The sequence below is a fragment of the Taurulus bubalis genome, assembly GCF_910589615.1.
Source record: "Taurulus bubalis genome assembly, chromosome: 9".
Classification (NCBI taxonomy): Eukaryota; Metazoa; Chordata; class Actinopteri; order Perciformes; family Cottidae; genus Taurulus; species Taurulus bubalis.
Window position 1 is genome coordinate 23,938,019 of NC_136597.1, and position 15,749 is coordinate 23,953,767.

General features: G+C 43.2%; 1 protein-coding gene across 1 annotated transcript; it reads right to left on the reverse strand.

Moving 5' to 3' along the window:
- Positions 1–1,794: 1,794 nt before the first annotated feature.
- Positions 1,795–14,847, reverse strand: ticrr (TopBP1-interacting, checkpoint, and replication regulator; the record flags this gene model as incomplete). Its single annotated transcript, XM_079223832.1, has 21 exons — positions 1,795–1,919; positions 2,288–2,416; positions 2,618–4,784; positions 5,227–5,489; positions 5,768–5,826; positions 5,955–6,045; positions 6,223–6,354; positions 6,568–6,640; positions 6,896–6,983; positions 7,225–7,455; positions 7,839–7,921; positions 8,286–8,379; positions 8,607–8,707; positions 9,490–9,635; positions 9,752–9,952; positions 10,148–10,275; positions 10,413–10,531; positions 10,958–11,206; positions 12,759–12,994; positions 13,332–13,569; positions 14,179–14,847. The coding sequence occupies 21 exons, from the start codon at positions 14,845–14,847 to the stop codon at positions 1,795–1,797; spliced, it is 5,622 nt and encodes a 1,873-aa protein (XP_079079958.1).
- Positions 14,848–15,749: the final 902 nt, after the last annotated feature.

Sequence of the window (15,749 nt, forward strand, 5' to 3'; positions counted from 1 at the left end):
TTAGTAGGAGTATTGTTTTGGTATTACAACTTATCATAAGGTTAATTGAGTCATTCATACAATAAAAACATAAAACAATTAAACTGCTGCAACTTCCTCATAACGATGCGTCACGGCTGGTTTGACTTTACTCAAGGAGAACTCATGTTCCACTGTCCAATGATACAAGTGCATTTCAATAAAGGGCCAAACAGTATAGTTAACTATGACCTCCAGGCAACCTTTAGCATTAATAATCTCACATTTCTTTCTGATATGATTCTTAATAATTTAAAAACATATTGCTATACCTGTACAGACCTAGTCAGATCAGTTTGTGACCTCATCAGATTTATGCATGGTGACATTAACATTTAATTTGCCTTATTTGTCAAATTAACTTTTAATCTGAATTAATTTGGCAACAGTCAGCAGATTTGTGCACATGTGCAGTGACAGAGCGGACCACTTGACAGCGTCCCCTTCAGGCTCTTGTTTCTGGACAGAGGCCGCACTGTTTCATGCTCGGGGCCTGAGCAGTAATCTGTGGATTAAAAGGAAATAGTGGGCATGCGGCACTCAAATCAAAGTTCACGAGGCATTTCTGCAGAATTTGTTTACAACAGAGAAATATGGATTTGGACCAATCAGGGACGTACTGGTCTGATATGTTCAGTCCTGATGAGCTTTGAGACCAACTGTATGCCTCGTGTGTAGAAGTAATGGGATCATTTTTATGTGTAAAATGTTATTAATTATTAAATAATTAATCTGTTGGTAAAAAAATAAATCATAAAAATGAACAGGAATTCCAATTTAAGTGCAAACCTCTTTAATGCAGTTACTTCTAACACTAACAAAGGCTCTGTTGTACTCAATAGTTTCTAGTCAGTAAATACAGAAAGTAATAGAATTTAACGATCACTCATTTGTAATCTTAATTCGTATGAAATGAATAAAATCGAATTCCTGATCAGACCATAATCATAAATCTTATCGGCAGCTATTCAATGTAATTTCCTGTGTGCAAGTCATTATTGTACCGCCTCCTGAAAGCAGATGAGGAGTTTTATATTTCTGGAGAACCGACCTTTGAACAGGTGTGATTACAAAGTTTTTCTTTTATTTGCTGGCAGCTGATAAACTTGAATTATAAAAGTCACACTGGCAGAAGAAAGTACGGAGAGTGAAAGGTTTTGGTTTACGTTACAGTACTAAGTTTCCCTGCTTTGTCAATAAATATACTAAAAACAAATGAATCCTGACAACACAGGAAGAGTAGAGGGTAAAAAATATAAAACACTCAAACACACTTAATTAAGAAAACTGATATTTATTTACACAAGACTTTGGCAACGTAAGATATGTCCAATCTGAATCAATCATTAGGACCTTCCCTATCACTTAAAAGCAAGTTTATGACAAGAACAAAACAAATAAATAAACATGAATAGTATTTATATCAACAAACTTAAGACTTGATTGTAAATTAGCTCATTACAAATTCAAAAAACAACGATGACACAATAATCACCATATACAACATTGTAGCGTCACTGAGACCGCGTGAGGAAAACATGGCGTCCTTTGAATGATAAATCCATCAAGAGGAGAAGTTGTAAACGTCTCTGCAGAACTGCACAGCTTTTCGTCTCGCCGTTAAACCGGCCTATGGCGGAGGAGCCTGAAAGGGACATTCATTCGTCTGCAAAAGCCTCTCAAGAGGTGCTTGAAGTCAAGCGGTGCTTAAAAGACATCCGAGGCTGAGAAAAGGCTTCACAACGACACACGGAACCAACGATCTTTTATTGCGGTTCAGTGCAGCAGCCGCTTCCTGATGTAGGTCTTCCTCGCTTTCGAGCGCCGGCTCGGCTGGCTGAAGGGAGAGGCGTCCACTCCCTCCACCTCCACCTCCACCTTCCTCCCCGACACCGCCTCATCTGCAACGTTCAGGAAATAATGAGGATCGTCGGGTAACTTACAATAATGGGAACGTCAAGTTCATCGTGTGAAATATAAATAAATATATATAAATAAATATATATATATATATATATATTCCTTTGTTTGCCAACGGATCGTAATTGTAGATTCTGTAGACAACTGATCTGACTGTAGACCTGCTTTCCTTTACAAATATTACTAATACATGATCAGAAAACATTAAATGACACTAGTTGAAATTTGGGAGATTCAAATCCTGCCTTAGGTATGTTTTGTTAACATGTGGCTCGTTGATAATGCCCTTAATCAACTGGCAAAAAAAACTAAAACATAACTGTAAATGCACAAGCGTGATGAGCCTTACCTTTGAAATTGGGCGTCCTCTTACTAGAAGAGCCCGTTTTTCCCTTGAACAACAATGGAGAGTGAGTGAGGGCCATAATCCCACTCGCCGTCACCGACTTCCTCATCTTTGAGCTGGGAGGAGTCGCTACTGTGGAAACGCAGAAAACACCGGTGATGAATTTACGGTTTAATTCTGTAACAGTATACAATTATTATTTACCACTACATTCCTCCAAAACTATTCTTTTTAAAGCAGACGCCATTAACATGATAGCTCTAAAAACAACATCACAGCTTTACCTGTGAACATACTCTCAATAGAATATCGACGCCATTAGAAGTATCTTACCTGACTTGACTTCTCCAAGCCCAGCGGCCCAGATGACGTCCTCGTCCGCTCTCTGAGGATCAGCACAGGTGGTCTGCTGGGCCAGCTGCTCCGTCCAGTACAAGTCCTCCACCGGGGAAAGAGGGGATGCATCTGCTCCAGATGTGGACGACCGCTTGGAAGCCAAAGAAAACCCTGCAGCTTTGTTGTTCGAGACCTCATCCGGGTCCTCGACGTCCTGCAATCGGCTAACTCCGAGCTCGGCTTCCTCCAACAACTCCGCCAGAAACGGCTCCCCCTTCGGGCAGCGGTCCTTGCCTCCGCCCACGCCGATTTGAGCCCTCTTCCGGCGAGGCCAGCTGCTGAAGTTGTCCGGGGTCGCCTTCCCGACACTCTGAGGCGAAGGAGTCAGGGGAACGAGGTCCGCGGTCGCCGCAGAATGGCGCGTCGGGGTGTAGGTCTGGCAGATGTAAGTTTGGACGCTTCCACCTTTTCCTGGCGTGCTCTTGGCCGGGGTGACGTGAGCGCAGACGGATGGCGAGACGCATCCGGGATCTCTGTGCTTGGAGAACAAAGCCAAGGGGCTTTCCAGCTGAGACGGTTTTACGCAGACTAGAGGGCTCCGAGCTCCCGATTGAGGACCGCCATCTGAGTCCAAATCGCCCGCATTCAAGGAATCTGTGCGTTTGATTGTGAGCTTGGGAAGCCCCGACGTTTGCATCTCCAACTCAACTTGGTAAGTCAGAGGATTCGGAGTAGCCGTGCCCTTTTGTCGACTAGGTCCCGCTGGGCCTCTGGGTGTTGAGAAGCGAGGGGATTCATTTCCGTACCCCAAACGAGCAGCCGCCTCCCTCTGTTGGCGGTCGGGGGTCTGCCGGAAGCCGTAGATCCGGCCCGGTGTGCCTTGGGGTGCCGCGAGTGATTTAGGAGAGGCTGGATCTGGCAAAAAATCTTCACTGGACTTCGAGGGCTTCCGCGAAAAGCTAATGTTCATCTTGATACCTCCACTGAACTGGGTCTTTACAACCGCAGCGTCCACGATGTCCATGCTCTCATCGTCTGTGGATGCAGAGTTAAAACACGAAGAGTCCAATTTATGCGAGTCGGTGTGGGAACTGGAGTCCGTTTCAGAGGTTTGGGAAGGGTCGGCTCGTACCGCCTCGTTCGTATCCGACTGCATGTTCTTTCCCACGAGGTCACGGTTCTGATCAGATTCTGTGTTCAGTTCGGAGGGAACGTTCTCACTAGACTGGGATCTGAAGTCCTGTCCGGGTGTTTCAGCACCTTGAGCTGACCGTGACTTTGCTGGAGAGTTCACTGAAGCGTCTGATCTTTCTGAAATAGTGTTACATCCCGCTGGTTTACACGAGGATGCCAGGTTTGAACTTTTGCCCGGAGTTCGTCCGGAGCGAGTTACCATTTTGTGAGCAGGACTAGGGGTCTTGGATTGAGTTAGTGGACTAGTGTCAGGTGAGAGGTGGCAGACTGGAGGTGGAGTGCATTCTGGGGGAGGTCGTTCCACTAGGCTGACATTGTCCTCTTTTTCAGGAGTTTTCATCCTGTTGCGAATTTTTTCCGATGACCTCGGATTCTTTTCATGTGACAAAATGATATTTTCAGAAACCCTTACCAGGCTCACTTGACAAGACTTATCTGGGGTTTTGAAAATGTCTCTCTTAGTGTTCGTGCCTCTGACGGGAGTGCTGAGCTTGTTGGGCGTTTTCAACAGTCTGGGCGACGCGCGGGATGGAGTACGGGGAGACTCTGGCACTTTGAAAGGAACGCGGTTCTCTGGCACTCTGCACTTTTGAGGGGATGGGGACCACGTGACACTCTTCTTTGGAGTCCTCGAAATTGGACTACTGAGAAGATTTAATCCAGAAAGGTAGTCAACCTTGACCGGAGTCCTGAGGATACCCTTCAGCGGACTCCTGAAAGGACTCTCCTTGGTGGGCGTCTCTAACACGAGACTCTGGCTGGCTGGAGATCTGAAAGGACTGCCTCTCAGAGCCATACCAAGTTCACGAGAGCCACCTGCTACCGGGCTCTGTGCATCGGGGAAAACACGCATCCTTGATGGCGGTGGGGTTTTAGGGGAACTCGGGCTTCGAGGGGTCTTGGGTGTTGTGATCCCATGCATGGCTCTCCCACGATTGCCGGGTGACCTTGTTGGAGTTTTATTTGGACTCTGAAACAAACACAGAAAAAAAGTGTCATTAAACCTTTAATAACTTGATTTGTTTGGGCCACTTGGGGGCAGCGTAAACTAGCTGCTCATAATAACCCAACAGAAATAGAACGGACGCCTTTACATATTCATTGTTGAAAACAATATGAAAATGATAAGATGCTTTAGCCATTTTGACAAAAGACATCAGTGGGCTCTTTATTCTAATTTGTCCAGAAATTGTTTTAAATCTGCTTGTGCAACAACATATTTCCTTTGGTAGCACTTATTTACAGACGTTAAGAATCTTTAGGTCGTAAAAAGAATATGATGATACCAGAACATTAAGTCTTTAAATGATACAGATACCAATTGCGTGCTTATTTCTGAAGTTTTGATACTGGGTTATATCAGTCAACACCTTAAAAGACACTGAGTACCGATAAAAATAAAAATAACTTACCTCAAAGACACTTGAGTCTGCGGACCGCCGCGACCTGGTGATCCTGGTTGCAGCGGACTGGGGGGATTCGTCCGCCCCGAAGAGAAGACGCATGGGAGATCGGACCGTTTTCACGTTAACGCCACTGACTTTGCCGTCGCTGAGAGAAAGCTGGGATGCAGAGAGAGCCCGGTCCAGGTTGCGGGAGCGAGGTTGAGAAATTGAGTAGAAGACGTTTGAGTGTCTTCGAGCAAACGCCTTTATCCTCGGGCTCTTTCTCAGGTCTGTAAGCACAGAAAGACTTGTGTTAGTAAGTTATGGGTAATGTTTCAAGGAAACAAAGAGGATTACAATAAGAAGTAAAGTGAGCCTCTTTCAAGGCAAATTAGATTCAGTTTCTGTTAATTTATAACAAAAGAAAAACAAGACTTCTGCTGTGTTTAAATACACACTTTTGTTGTGTGCTTAAACACAAGACAAATCCAGACTATAATTCTTACATTCATGTACATTTATGGTGTGTGGTCAAAAACAACAAAAGACTGTGATATAAGTAAAATACCATCTGCAGGTTTTACTGGCGACTCTTCCACGATGCACTCCTCAGTTGGGACAGAGCTCCTGGAAAGGAAAACACAACAGTGAACATCTTCAGATCCTTTGTGGGTCATAAAATACATATAATTACTTTGGAAGTTTGAGAAAAGCCTCAATAAATCTCAAGGCAGCGTGCTGATAAATATACATACCGCCCCATTCTCTGTCTGTAGAGGAGGCGACTGGACACCTGCTTGTGGTGGGGCGTTTCACACACTTTCTTTGTTAGAAGTTTGTGCCTCTCTGAAAAGCAATAAATTGATAACAATTAAGTGAATGTTTGGAACTGAACTTCTGTCTTACGATCAGTCAATAACACGGTTAAATGGCTAAATACTGAAAGTAAAAGGTTCTCCGCAACAGCAGATAAAAGGTCAGTTTTCATTTAAACCAATTAATCTGCAACAATGAATCGTCTACCTTCAGATTCAAGAGATCGCTTGCGTTTCAAGCCTTCCACTGCAGACACAGACTGGCTCCTCGGCATCTTGGCTTTCTTTGAAGGGGACACCATCTCTTCGTTGAACAGGTTCCTTCTCACCTTGGTCACCTCTGTGGACAATCAGAACACGGTCTGGATTTAGGACTCTCATCTCAACATGGCTCATACTGCTCCCCAAAATCTGCCTTTAGACTTTAAAACAATGCGTCAGCTTGAAAAGAGGACGCAAAGAGTTTCCAGTTTTCTAATTTAAAAAGACGAGATTTAGGGTTGAGTGGGCAAGTGGTGCTGGCTGTGTTTCAGTGAGAAGTAAGAGGACATACCTTGTGTTTCTCTTTTCTGAGGTTTAGGTTGTGGTCCTCCAACAGGTTTCTCCAAAAAGACCTTGGACTTGGACTAAGAAAAACACAATGAAACAGGGAAAGAAAAAAATGGATTAGACGCCTAAAATAACCAAGAAAGGTTGTTGCAAATGTCATCTTAGGTGTATTATTAGGACAACCCAGTAAGCGTTTGAGAAATTAGACGATTTAAATGTCTACACACCTTTGGATGACACAAAGCTGCATAATAAAACCCAAAAACTAGAGGCGTTATGAAAATACTAGTTGAGCAATATCAGCACTGATTAATTATCTATGCTCATCTTACTGCTCTGGTAGTCTTTTTGGGAATTTCTATTTGGCGAAGACTCTGTGACGATTCAGTCATGCTGCGGTGACGAGTCAGCATCCCACTCCTAAAACGAAAAACAGAAGAGCAAAGAACCCTCAACATGTAGACTTATTTATCTCATAAGATATGTATCTCATGGTTTAAATCAATAAAAACTTTAATTAAAATGTCATGCTTATGAATTTATTCCAGTGAAATTCAAAGAAGAATATAATAATCTTCACTCAAATGTCTCCTCTTTGTTGTCGTATCCAAGTCCGTAACACCACAAGTGTAATTCCAGCAAACACACAGCCTCCACTCACCTCCTCTTGCTGGCGGAGCGATTTCGGAGGTCCTGCAGGCGCTCTCCGGCGTCCGAAAGCATGCTGAGTGTGGACAGGGGCGGCGAGGAGGCCGAAGAGGAAACGCTGTCCTTGGCAACCGACTCGTCGCTGAAGAAGTCAGAGGGCAGAACCGCCACCAGAGCCTCGGGGAGCTGGGTGCCCAGACTGTGGTAGATGTCGGCGAGCACTCTGGGGATGGCGGTCAGGAACCTGCCGTGACACAGAAAGACTAATGTTAGATTCTAACAACTATAGATGAGAACGCTCACTTAAAATCACTGTTCTCCGTTACAATGTAAGGCGCTGATGCACGAAGCTGTTGATGACAATTTCTGGCACTCAAAAAAGTAAAAGTGTGCAATAAAATAAGTTAAGAGTAGAGGAAACTATAAATTAATTTGTACCTAAATATATGGTAACTCTGATGAATATCCTCAATAACTACTGTTTCTATTTAGTCTTTTACTATAATCTTACTTTGTTTCCAAACAAATCAGTAATGCGTTTTTTCTCAAAAAAACGATCAAGACAACGAGGCATTTTTTCTTCTTCTTCTTACTGATCTGGGTATAAACAAACACAAACACACTTACCCTGGGAGAACTTCGTCACCAAGGAACCTCGCTAGGCAAACTGGGTCTTTAGTCAAGGAGATAATCCTGAGCATTTCAGCCACCTGAGGAACAGAAGAGGGAAGAATTTACTTTAAAAAGGCATCAACTTTGCTGGTCAAAATGTTTTCAGGCTGTTAATAAAAAAAACATTAAATGTGGGAATATTTCAATACAATCGGATATCTGATATTTTGTGATGTTAACGTAGACAATCAATTAAATACATTATTCTATTTACAGTCAGTCTTAGACGATGAACAATAACAACCAGCCAAATACCGCCAGAGAAGCACCTATTTTCCATCAGTATAGCTTAGAAAATAATGACTAAACTACCTACTCTGTAGCCAGTGTTACTCTTCTGCCCTTTGCTATTGTATAAAAAAAGATTTAACTCCATCAATGACTCAACGGTGAGCATCTTACCTCCTCTGCCTTCTCATCAACATCCAGCGAGTCAGACTGCTCTGTGGAGAAAAGCCTGCACAACTCCAACCTCAGCAAAGCCTGAATCTTGCACCTAGAGGACACAACCTGTGTTACTGACGCATGAATACAATTGATTTGACCTTAAATAGACTGAACCTTAATTTATGGAGGAGGGTGAGCACATGTTTATCCACAATGACCAGACACAAATGCATTTCACACCTCAGAGACAGACAGTATGACCACAGACTGGCGTTTGCGTGGCCGTTTTACTGACTCTAAAGACAAGAGAACACACAAAAGTTACGAAGCACTCACTCTCTGACTTTGCTATCGACGTCAGCAGAAGTGCCGTAGAGCTGCCTGATTGATTTGCTGGACTTGAGAAGGTGCTGCTGGACCAACAGGGAGGTCTTTACCTGCAAAGAAGGAATAACATTTTAGACATGCAAATGAAAAACAGTCCAACTGGACTTATATGGATTTTATGTGATGCACTAAAAGCTTTCAATATCCAGACAACAAAAGTTCCTGCATTTTATAGAGTTTTCCATAAGCACCGGCTAAACAGCCGACTACTTATTTAGGTCCAGTCGGCTACCTTATTGTATTCATTTTGTATTAAAAAGATAGTTTTTATTAAGAAGTTCCGTCTGCTATGCATGCACATTTTATAACCACTAGAGAAACATGCCTATCTGTGTACATCAGTCTATTTGTTAGTCCACAACTTCAATTGCGCAATGAGTATTAAAAATGCTGCTCCAATTTCTGAGCTCAATGAATGAATGAATTGCCTTATTTTATGTGAAACCAATATATAGGCAACCAGCCCAATGTTCGGCAACTTTTCCGTAACCAGTGTCGCATTAAAGCGTGGCAGAATTATCAAGTTAAAGTGTATGGATGAAGCATTAAGTTGTTAAAGTTGACTTTGGCTCTCTGTCTTTCGTTAAATTACTACTCCACTTCCGGCTACTCGCTGGCTGCTCCATATCCTTGTGGTAAGGGCTGTTTTAAAATCAGCATTGTTTACATTTCTTCCTCACATTTCTTCTTAAATCTAAAAAAAATCCACAATTGTGCAGCACAAGAATCCATCAGTTCATCCAGAGTAAAATAATAATAACCAGTCGGCTGTAACGATGAAAGAGGGTCAGGTCATAATCTTGAAGTACATTTAAAGCTGCGTGTGTCTCACCTGCAGGTCTGATTCGGTCACAAGGAATGTTTTCACAGCGAACAGGAGCTGTTGGACCCCAGTGACGAGAGACAAGTCTCTCTCTGCCACTGCCTTCTCATAACTGCACTTCAGATGGGACAGCAGCTCGGCCTCACTAATGAAACCTGGGCGAAGGGAGCAGATGCATTAGATTAGTAACTGACTGTGACACTTTGGGTAATTTGCTTATTCATTCCTGCAAGGTGATAATTTGAGGATTTGTTTTAGCAGGGACCCTCACTGATGGTGTTGGTTCCTCCAGATTTATTCCTGTCACTTGAACGCCTCTTCCCCGGTCTGACGTCTCTGCCCTCGGCGCCAAGCTGCTCAGCCTGGTTCTGGTTCTTTTGGGCTTTGACATTCAGACGCGCCACATTCAGCATCTGCAGGGAGCGGCTCATTGTCTTCATCTTCTGCTTCACCGGTGTGCGCTGGGCGCCACCTGTAGATCAAGCACGGGAAATGATAAGATCAACATTTTGTGCCGCATTCCCTCATGAGAAAATCTTAAGAAAACACTGGAAACTAAACACTTTCATTATACTTAAAGTGATAATTGTCCCAATATTCTAAATGTAACTTGAATACTACAAATTCCTCCTGGAATATGCAAAAAAATGTAGATGGGCTGTCTCACGTTTCTTGCCCCTCTTGGCAACTGCGCCCCGGGAAGTTTGATACAAGTCAGCCAGACCATTGATCAGCTCCTGCTGCAGGACCGACAACTCCTCCTCTTCCCTCTGCTCTGGCACTGCATCCAGCAACCTGTTCAGCAAAGCAAGTAAAACAAGAGGACCATCTGTCACTTTGCATGCCAAGATTGAGTTGCTTTTAATCTTTTTGTGTTTAAAACTTAATAGAAAAGTGTCATGTCCAAATTCTGAATAAAATTGAAATCTTACCTCATCGACTCCATTAAATGGGAACTCACTCCTGACTGGTCTGAGTGAGGGAACCAACTCTCCAACACATCTGTTGTCAGCGAGTTATGGCGGCCTTCCTGTTGAGCCCACTCAGGAACCTGATGATCCTTTGGTTGGTCTGAGGAATATATTTTTAAAAAATAACAGCAATTAACAGCTAGCAATACAACCTATTGAAATACAAAAATATATACTGTTACCATCAAACGCAATTAATAGTTTTGATGTCTCTAATGTTTGCAATTCCAATTAGGCATATACATATATTAGGAACTTAAAAAAAAAAAAAAAAAAAAAAAAAAAAAATTTACTATTACATATGAAAAAGAAAATATGAATATTTTACCATCCTGTTCAAGTATAGTAAATGAAACTAATGACTGGATTACTTTCAACAGCTACAACAGCTGTAACTATTTTTGGCGACATAATTACATGTGTGTTTTTCAAAACACTAATAAATATACACAGAAATGTTTCCAAAGATATCCGTTCGACCGTTTTGGAACCTAAATATTATATACAATTCTATCCTCACCATCAAGAGTGTCCTCATCCTCCTCCATGATGTCATACACGACTCCCAGAACACTGCTCACAATATCTGGCAGTCCAGCCGAGGTCTCTGCTGCGGCAGGGGCGATGACTTCGGTGGTCAGGAGCTGGCCGTGCTGAGCGACCGCAGACTGGAGGACGGTGAGCAGAGCTGTAGAGTGCGACATGGGCGAGAGGACAGCCGAGCACACCAGGCCGCTGTCACTCACCTCAGAAAGCTGGCAGAACAAGCACAAGGCGGGGGGGGAGAAAGCAGGTTACGGTTAATCAAGTGCGACTAAACATTTTCTGTGGTCGCACCGGTGCCCCTGACACGTAGCAGGTCTGTCTCGGTGTGACGTGTTATTCACCCCCCGCTCCCTACTCTGCCTCTGATTGGCAGAGAAAATAAGACGTGTGTGTATATGTGAAACCGCAGCCTGTGCTCTTCAATCGACATCACAGCCTTAAAACATACAATTTATTCAAAACAAAAAGAGATCTATTGACAATTATTTTTACAAGACCAGAAATCGTCGCTGGAGGTAACCGCTCCACCACTTCTCTCCTGTCCCTGGTAAGAGGACCAATTCTGACACAACATCTTTGGCCTAACCCCCACTGGGCTATTCACATGTCAATATACTGTAGAAGTGTTAAAGAAAACGAAAACTATACACATAATAAAATGCTGTTAATCATAAAAAAAGAAATCGAAGACACCGAGTTCATTAAGAGTCACTGTGGGATAAAGTGTTGAAATCCATTTTTTGGGTGTACCATCTGTCCTTCAACTGGTCTTGTTTGATAGAGTGCTGTGTGTTCTTTCGATTGAGATAATGTTCAACAAGAAATGTCTCTCTGCTTCTTGACATGTGCTCCTGATATGTTGATAGTGGCATCTCAACATTACACTATGACGCTGCCATCATGAGACCAAAAACATATAAAATATCAAATTCTCCACATTTTTTAGATGTTTTCTCTCAAAAGAAATCAGAGGACTAGTAATTTACAGACTTGACATGTATGCTGTAGCAGAAGCCCTTAACTGGGTCAGCTGTACTGTACAACTGAGCACTAGTGCTGACCCATAAACCTTATGTTCACTGTCATTTTGATATGAACAAGTCTGAAAGAAAGTCCTTTTATTTAGGGATGGTTCCCGAAACCCGGTATTAAAAGACTGTAGTATTTATGATCACGGCGAAACTTCTAATCTGCCATGTGTCGGGGAATCTGGAGAAGCTGTCCCCACCCACACACCACTTGTTACCAGAAGTGCAATGAAAAGGTTGCATGTATGAAGCCAATACACCTGTTCAACCAGCATAAACATGATGTAGAGAGAGATATTAGTCCGCTCTGTCCGCAGTTTCTCATCTACAGCGACACGCGCTCTGCTAATAGTTAGATTGTTACAAACACGTGTAAGTATTTTGTTAAGTTGCCTCTTGAAGGAGGCTCTGAATGAATTAAAATGCCCCTTTAGTAAGCATTGTTACAGTGGATGTGTCCGAGGATTCTATTGTGAAGGGTGGAACGGAAGAAGTGAAGTGATGAAGAACTGTTGACAAGGTTGAAATCATAAAGTTGTTGCCGTCTTGGTTTTGACTATGGAGCGTCTGTGTTATTATTGTATTACAAATGAACAGCTAATATGCACACTATATTTATTTATTTATTCATACCAAGCCACCGCGTCATCGCACATCTCAGACTTCACTCATATTGTTTAGCCAAAACGGGCCCCTCGTGGAAAAAAAGTACTGTTGTGTTTGGATGCCTCACCATGTGCAGAGCATGAGAAGACAGCTGCATTAGGAGATGCTGGAAGGCAGCAGTTGCTCCCTGGTCATTGCTGTTTGAGAACTGGAGCACCCACGTCTCTGTGGATGTCTGTGTGAGTGAGGAGTCGTCCCATTCCTGCAGGACTCCTTTCAGACACACTTCCACCGACTCTGGGAGAAGCCTCTGTCCGCGAAACACCGGCTCCACCATGATGCCGCAGCTCTGCATCAGGTCACCTGGACGGGTGAAGAATAACGCAACACACTTAAACAATGTTTATTCTCAACATCATGTTTAATGTGCTTGATTTCCCTTGCATCTCACATAAATTAAGTTACCGTTTGTTCAGCTGTTTAAGTAATCTGCATGTGTATTTGTTTTGCACAGGGAGATACATATTCTTCAATAAACAAACTTAAAATCACAAAACAAGACGATGTACAGAATAATGTCTCACAAATGATCTTGTATCTGTACTAAAAGAATAGATCACATATTTTTAACAGCTGCACTATTTCCGGTATCTTTGAGTCTTAACAGATGAAGATAAGAGTTCACTTCCGTGATACCGACCTTGCTCCCACCGCAGAACACCGCCTGTGGCAGGAAAAGCCAAGCGGTGCTGACTTTCAGAAGACAGCAGGTATCCAATGCTGGACTTGAAGGCAAAAGTCTGTCTCCTGTAGCCTGCGTCTGGACTCTGACTGGAGCAGAGGTTCAGCAGCGCAACCACGGGGATCACCCTGCCGCCCAGCAGGGCTAGGACCTCAGACAGCCTGTCAAAGCTGAGGTGATCCTCACAACTCATGACCTGCAAGAAGACAAAATATCAAAGTTGCTGAAGTCAGTGGAAATTGTCATTTTCTTTAAAAGACTCTTTGGATTGGTGCTTTTCTATAATTGACAATGAATCTATTAGGTTAATGACTCGATCGTGCAGGTTTTGAAACATCTACAAATCGGTTTCCAATCAGTTTCCTCATTTGGTGTTTTGCGATAATGGGGGAGAGTCCTGCCCAACAAATCTCCCATAGGTGCTTAATTGAGTTGAGATTTGATGACAGTAAAGGCCAAAGCATATACTTTGAAAATAAATGATTAATTTATTTGCTTGAGAACATTTGTATTCAATGATTGTAGTGTTTATATTTGCCACCTAGTTAATCTAGTAGCCTAAATGTTGATATATGAACTTCTACAGCTGCATTAGCTACATACAAAGCAGTGAGTGACACTTACCTGCTTAACTACTGTGTTTGCAATATTAATATTACCACAACTAAGTTACACAAAATAGTATTGAAAGCAACGCTCTTTATATCGAAAGTATTTGTTGTTCGGAGTTTACTTAGTTATACATGTTGTGATTTTAGATTTTGTGGTGCATTACAGTAATATTCTCGACTGCTTCAGCGCTCACCTGGACATGTGATCTGCTGTCAATCCAGTGCAGCACTACCTGTCGCTGAATCAGCATGTCGTGAAGGCTTCTGGGTATTATGTGCTCCGTCACATCTGTCGGCAGGTCACGGTCCCCTAAAGAAAGGTAGTCCACGAGTTGCGTCCTGGAGCGTGGACACTCAGACACAATAAACACCACATTCCTCCCGTGGTTTGAAACGTCCTCCTCCTCATGTGAGACACTGGGCTTTCCAACTCGACTCGACCTCCGCGGCCTCAGGGACAGTTTCGTGGGAGACGTGATGTCTGGTCGGTCCCACTGGAAGTCCAGCAGGGTCTCTTTGAGTGCAGTTTGAACGGAGGCGGACTGATTGCATTGCTGCTTCTGCTGCTGCTGGGACGGACACGGCTTATCCTTCGGGTCAAACTTGGCTTCAAACTCTACTTCAAAGTCCTCGAAAGTTTTGTGGCGAAGCTCCTTGAAGTCCGATCCCCGCGAGAGGAGGCTCGCATTGCGGCCAGTTTGGGATTGGAAGAATTTATAACCCCAGCGAACTTTGTCAAAACCGTACTTGTAGCCGAAATGCAGCAGGGTTTGTAGCATTCCCCGTTTCACGAGATGAGTATTGACACCCGGTTGATCTGCATAATCCACATCGACAACAAAAACCAAGTTGTGTAGAGCCATAACGTCAACTGTAGAGTGCCCTCCGACTGGGTTCAAGGACCTCAACTCAACGATAAGCCATGAACACAGGTCCGCCTTGTTCAAATGTATGCAGGTCCGCCGTTATATCCTCGTGTGTGGGTACAGTGACGCAATTCACAGCTGCCAACTAAGGACACTTCATGTTTCTGTCCTGCTAACGCCAGCTAGCGTTAGCTAGCGATTTACGTTTACGTGATTACAAATTAGCTTCGACTAGTGTGACATGTGTGTATAAACAACATGGCGCCTGAGGGAGAAAACACGGCCAAACGTATTTAGATAACCAAACTTGCTTAAAGTTTCCCTATAACGTTACATCTCTACCTTAACTCGTCCATATTCGCCATTTTCTTGTTGTCCTCTGTAACTTAACAGTTGGCGCGCCTCGAACGGGAGCCCGCCCCCTCGCTGTGATTGGTTACATCCCGCAACGACAACAACCTCATTGGTTACGAAGTAAACGGTTCACTGTCCGGCGATTCGCTCTAAATCTCTTGTTAACTTTCTATTGGGCAAATGTGCCGTCAACCAAATGTGTAACAATAGATACGCTCGCATTTAACTTTTAAAAACTAAGGGTACTTGTTGGTCATGAATTATGTGGAGTTACCATGTGAGGGGAAACTTGAATAACTGAATTATCAATAACAAGTAGTTAGTTGTTTTGTATCAGAATCAGAACCGTTTATTTGCCAGGAATGTTTACACAAACGAGGAATTTGTCTAGGCGGAAGGTGCATACATTAGACACGAGACAACAATCAACAATCAACGACAACAACAGTGCAATGATATTAAATCAAGTATGAGATAAAGTGCTCAGACAAACAGATAACGTTCATGTAACTGTATGCTAAAGTGACGTGTGTTTAAGTTCATGT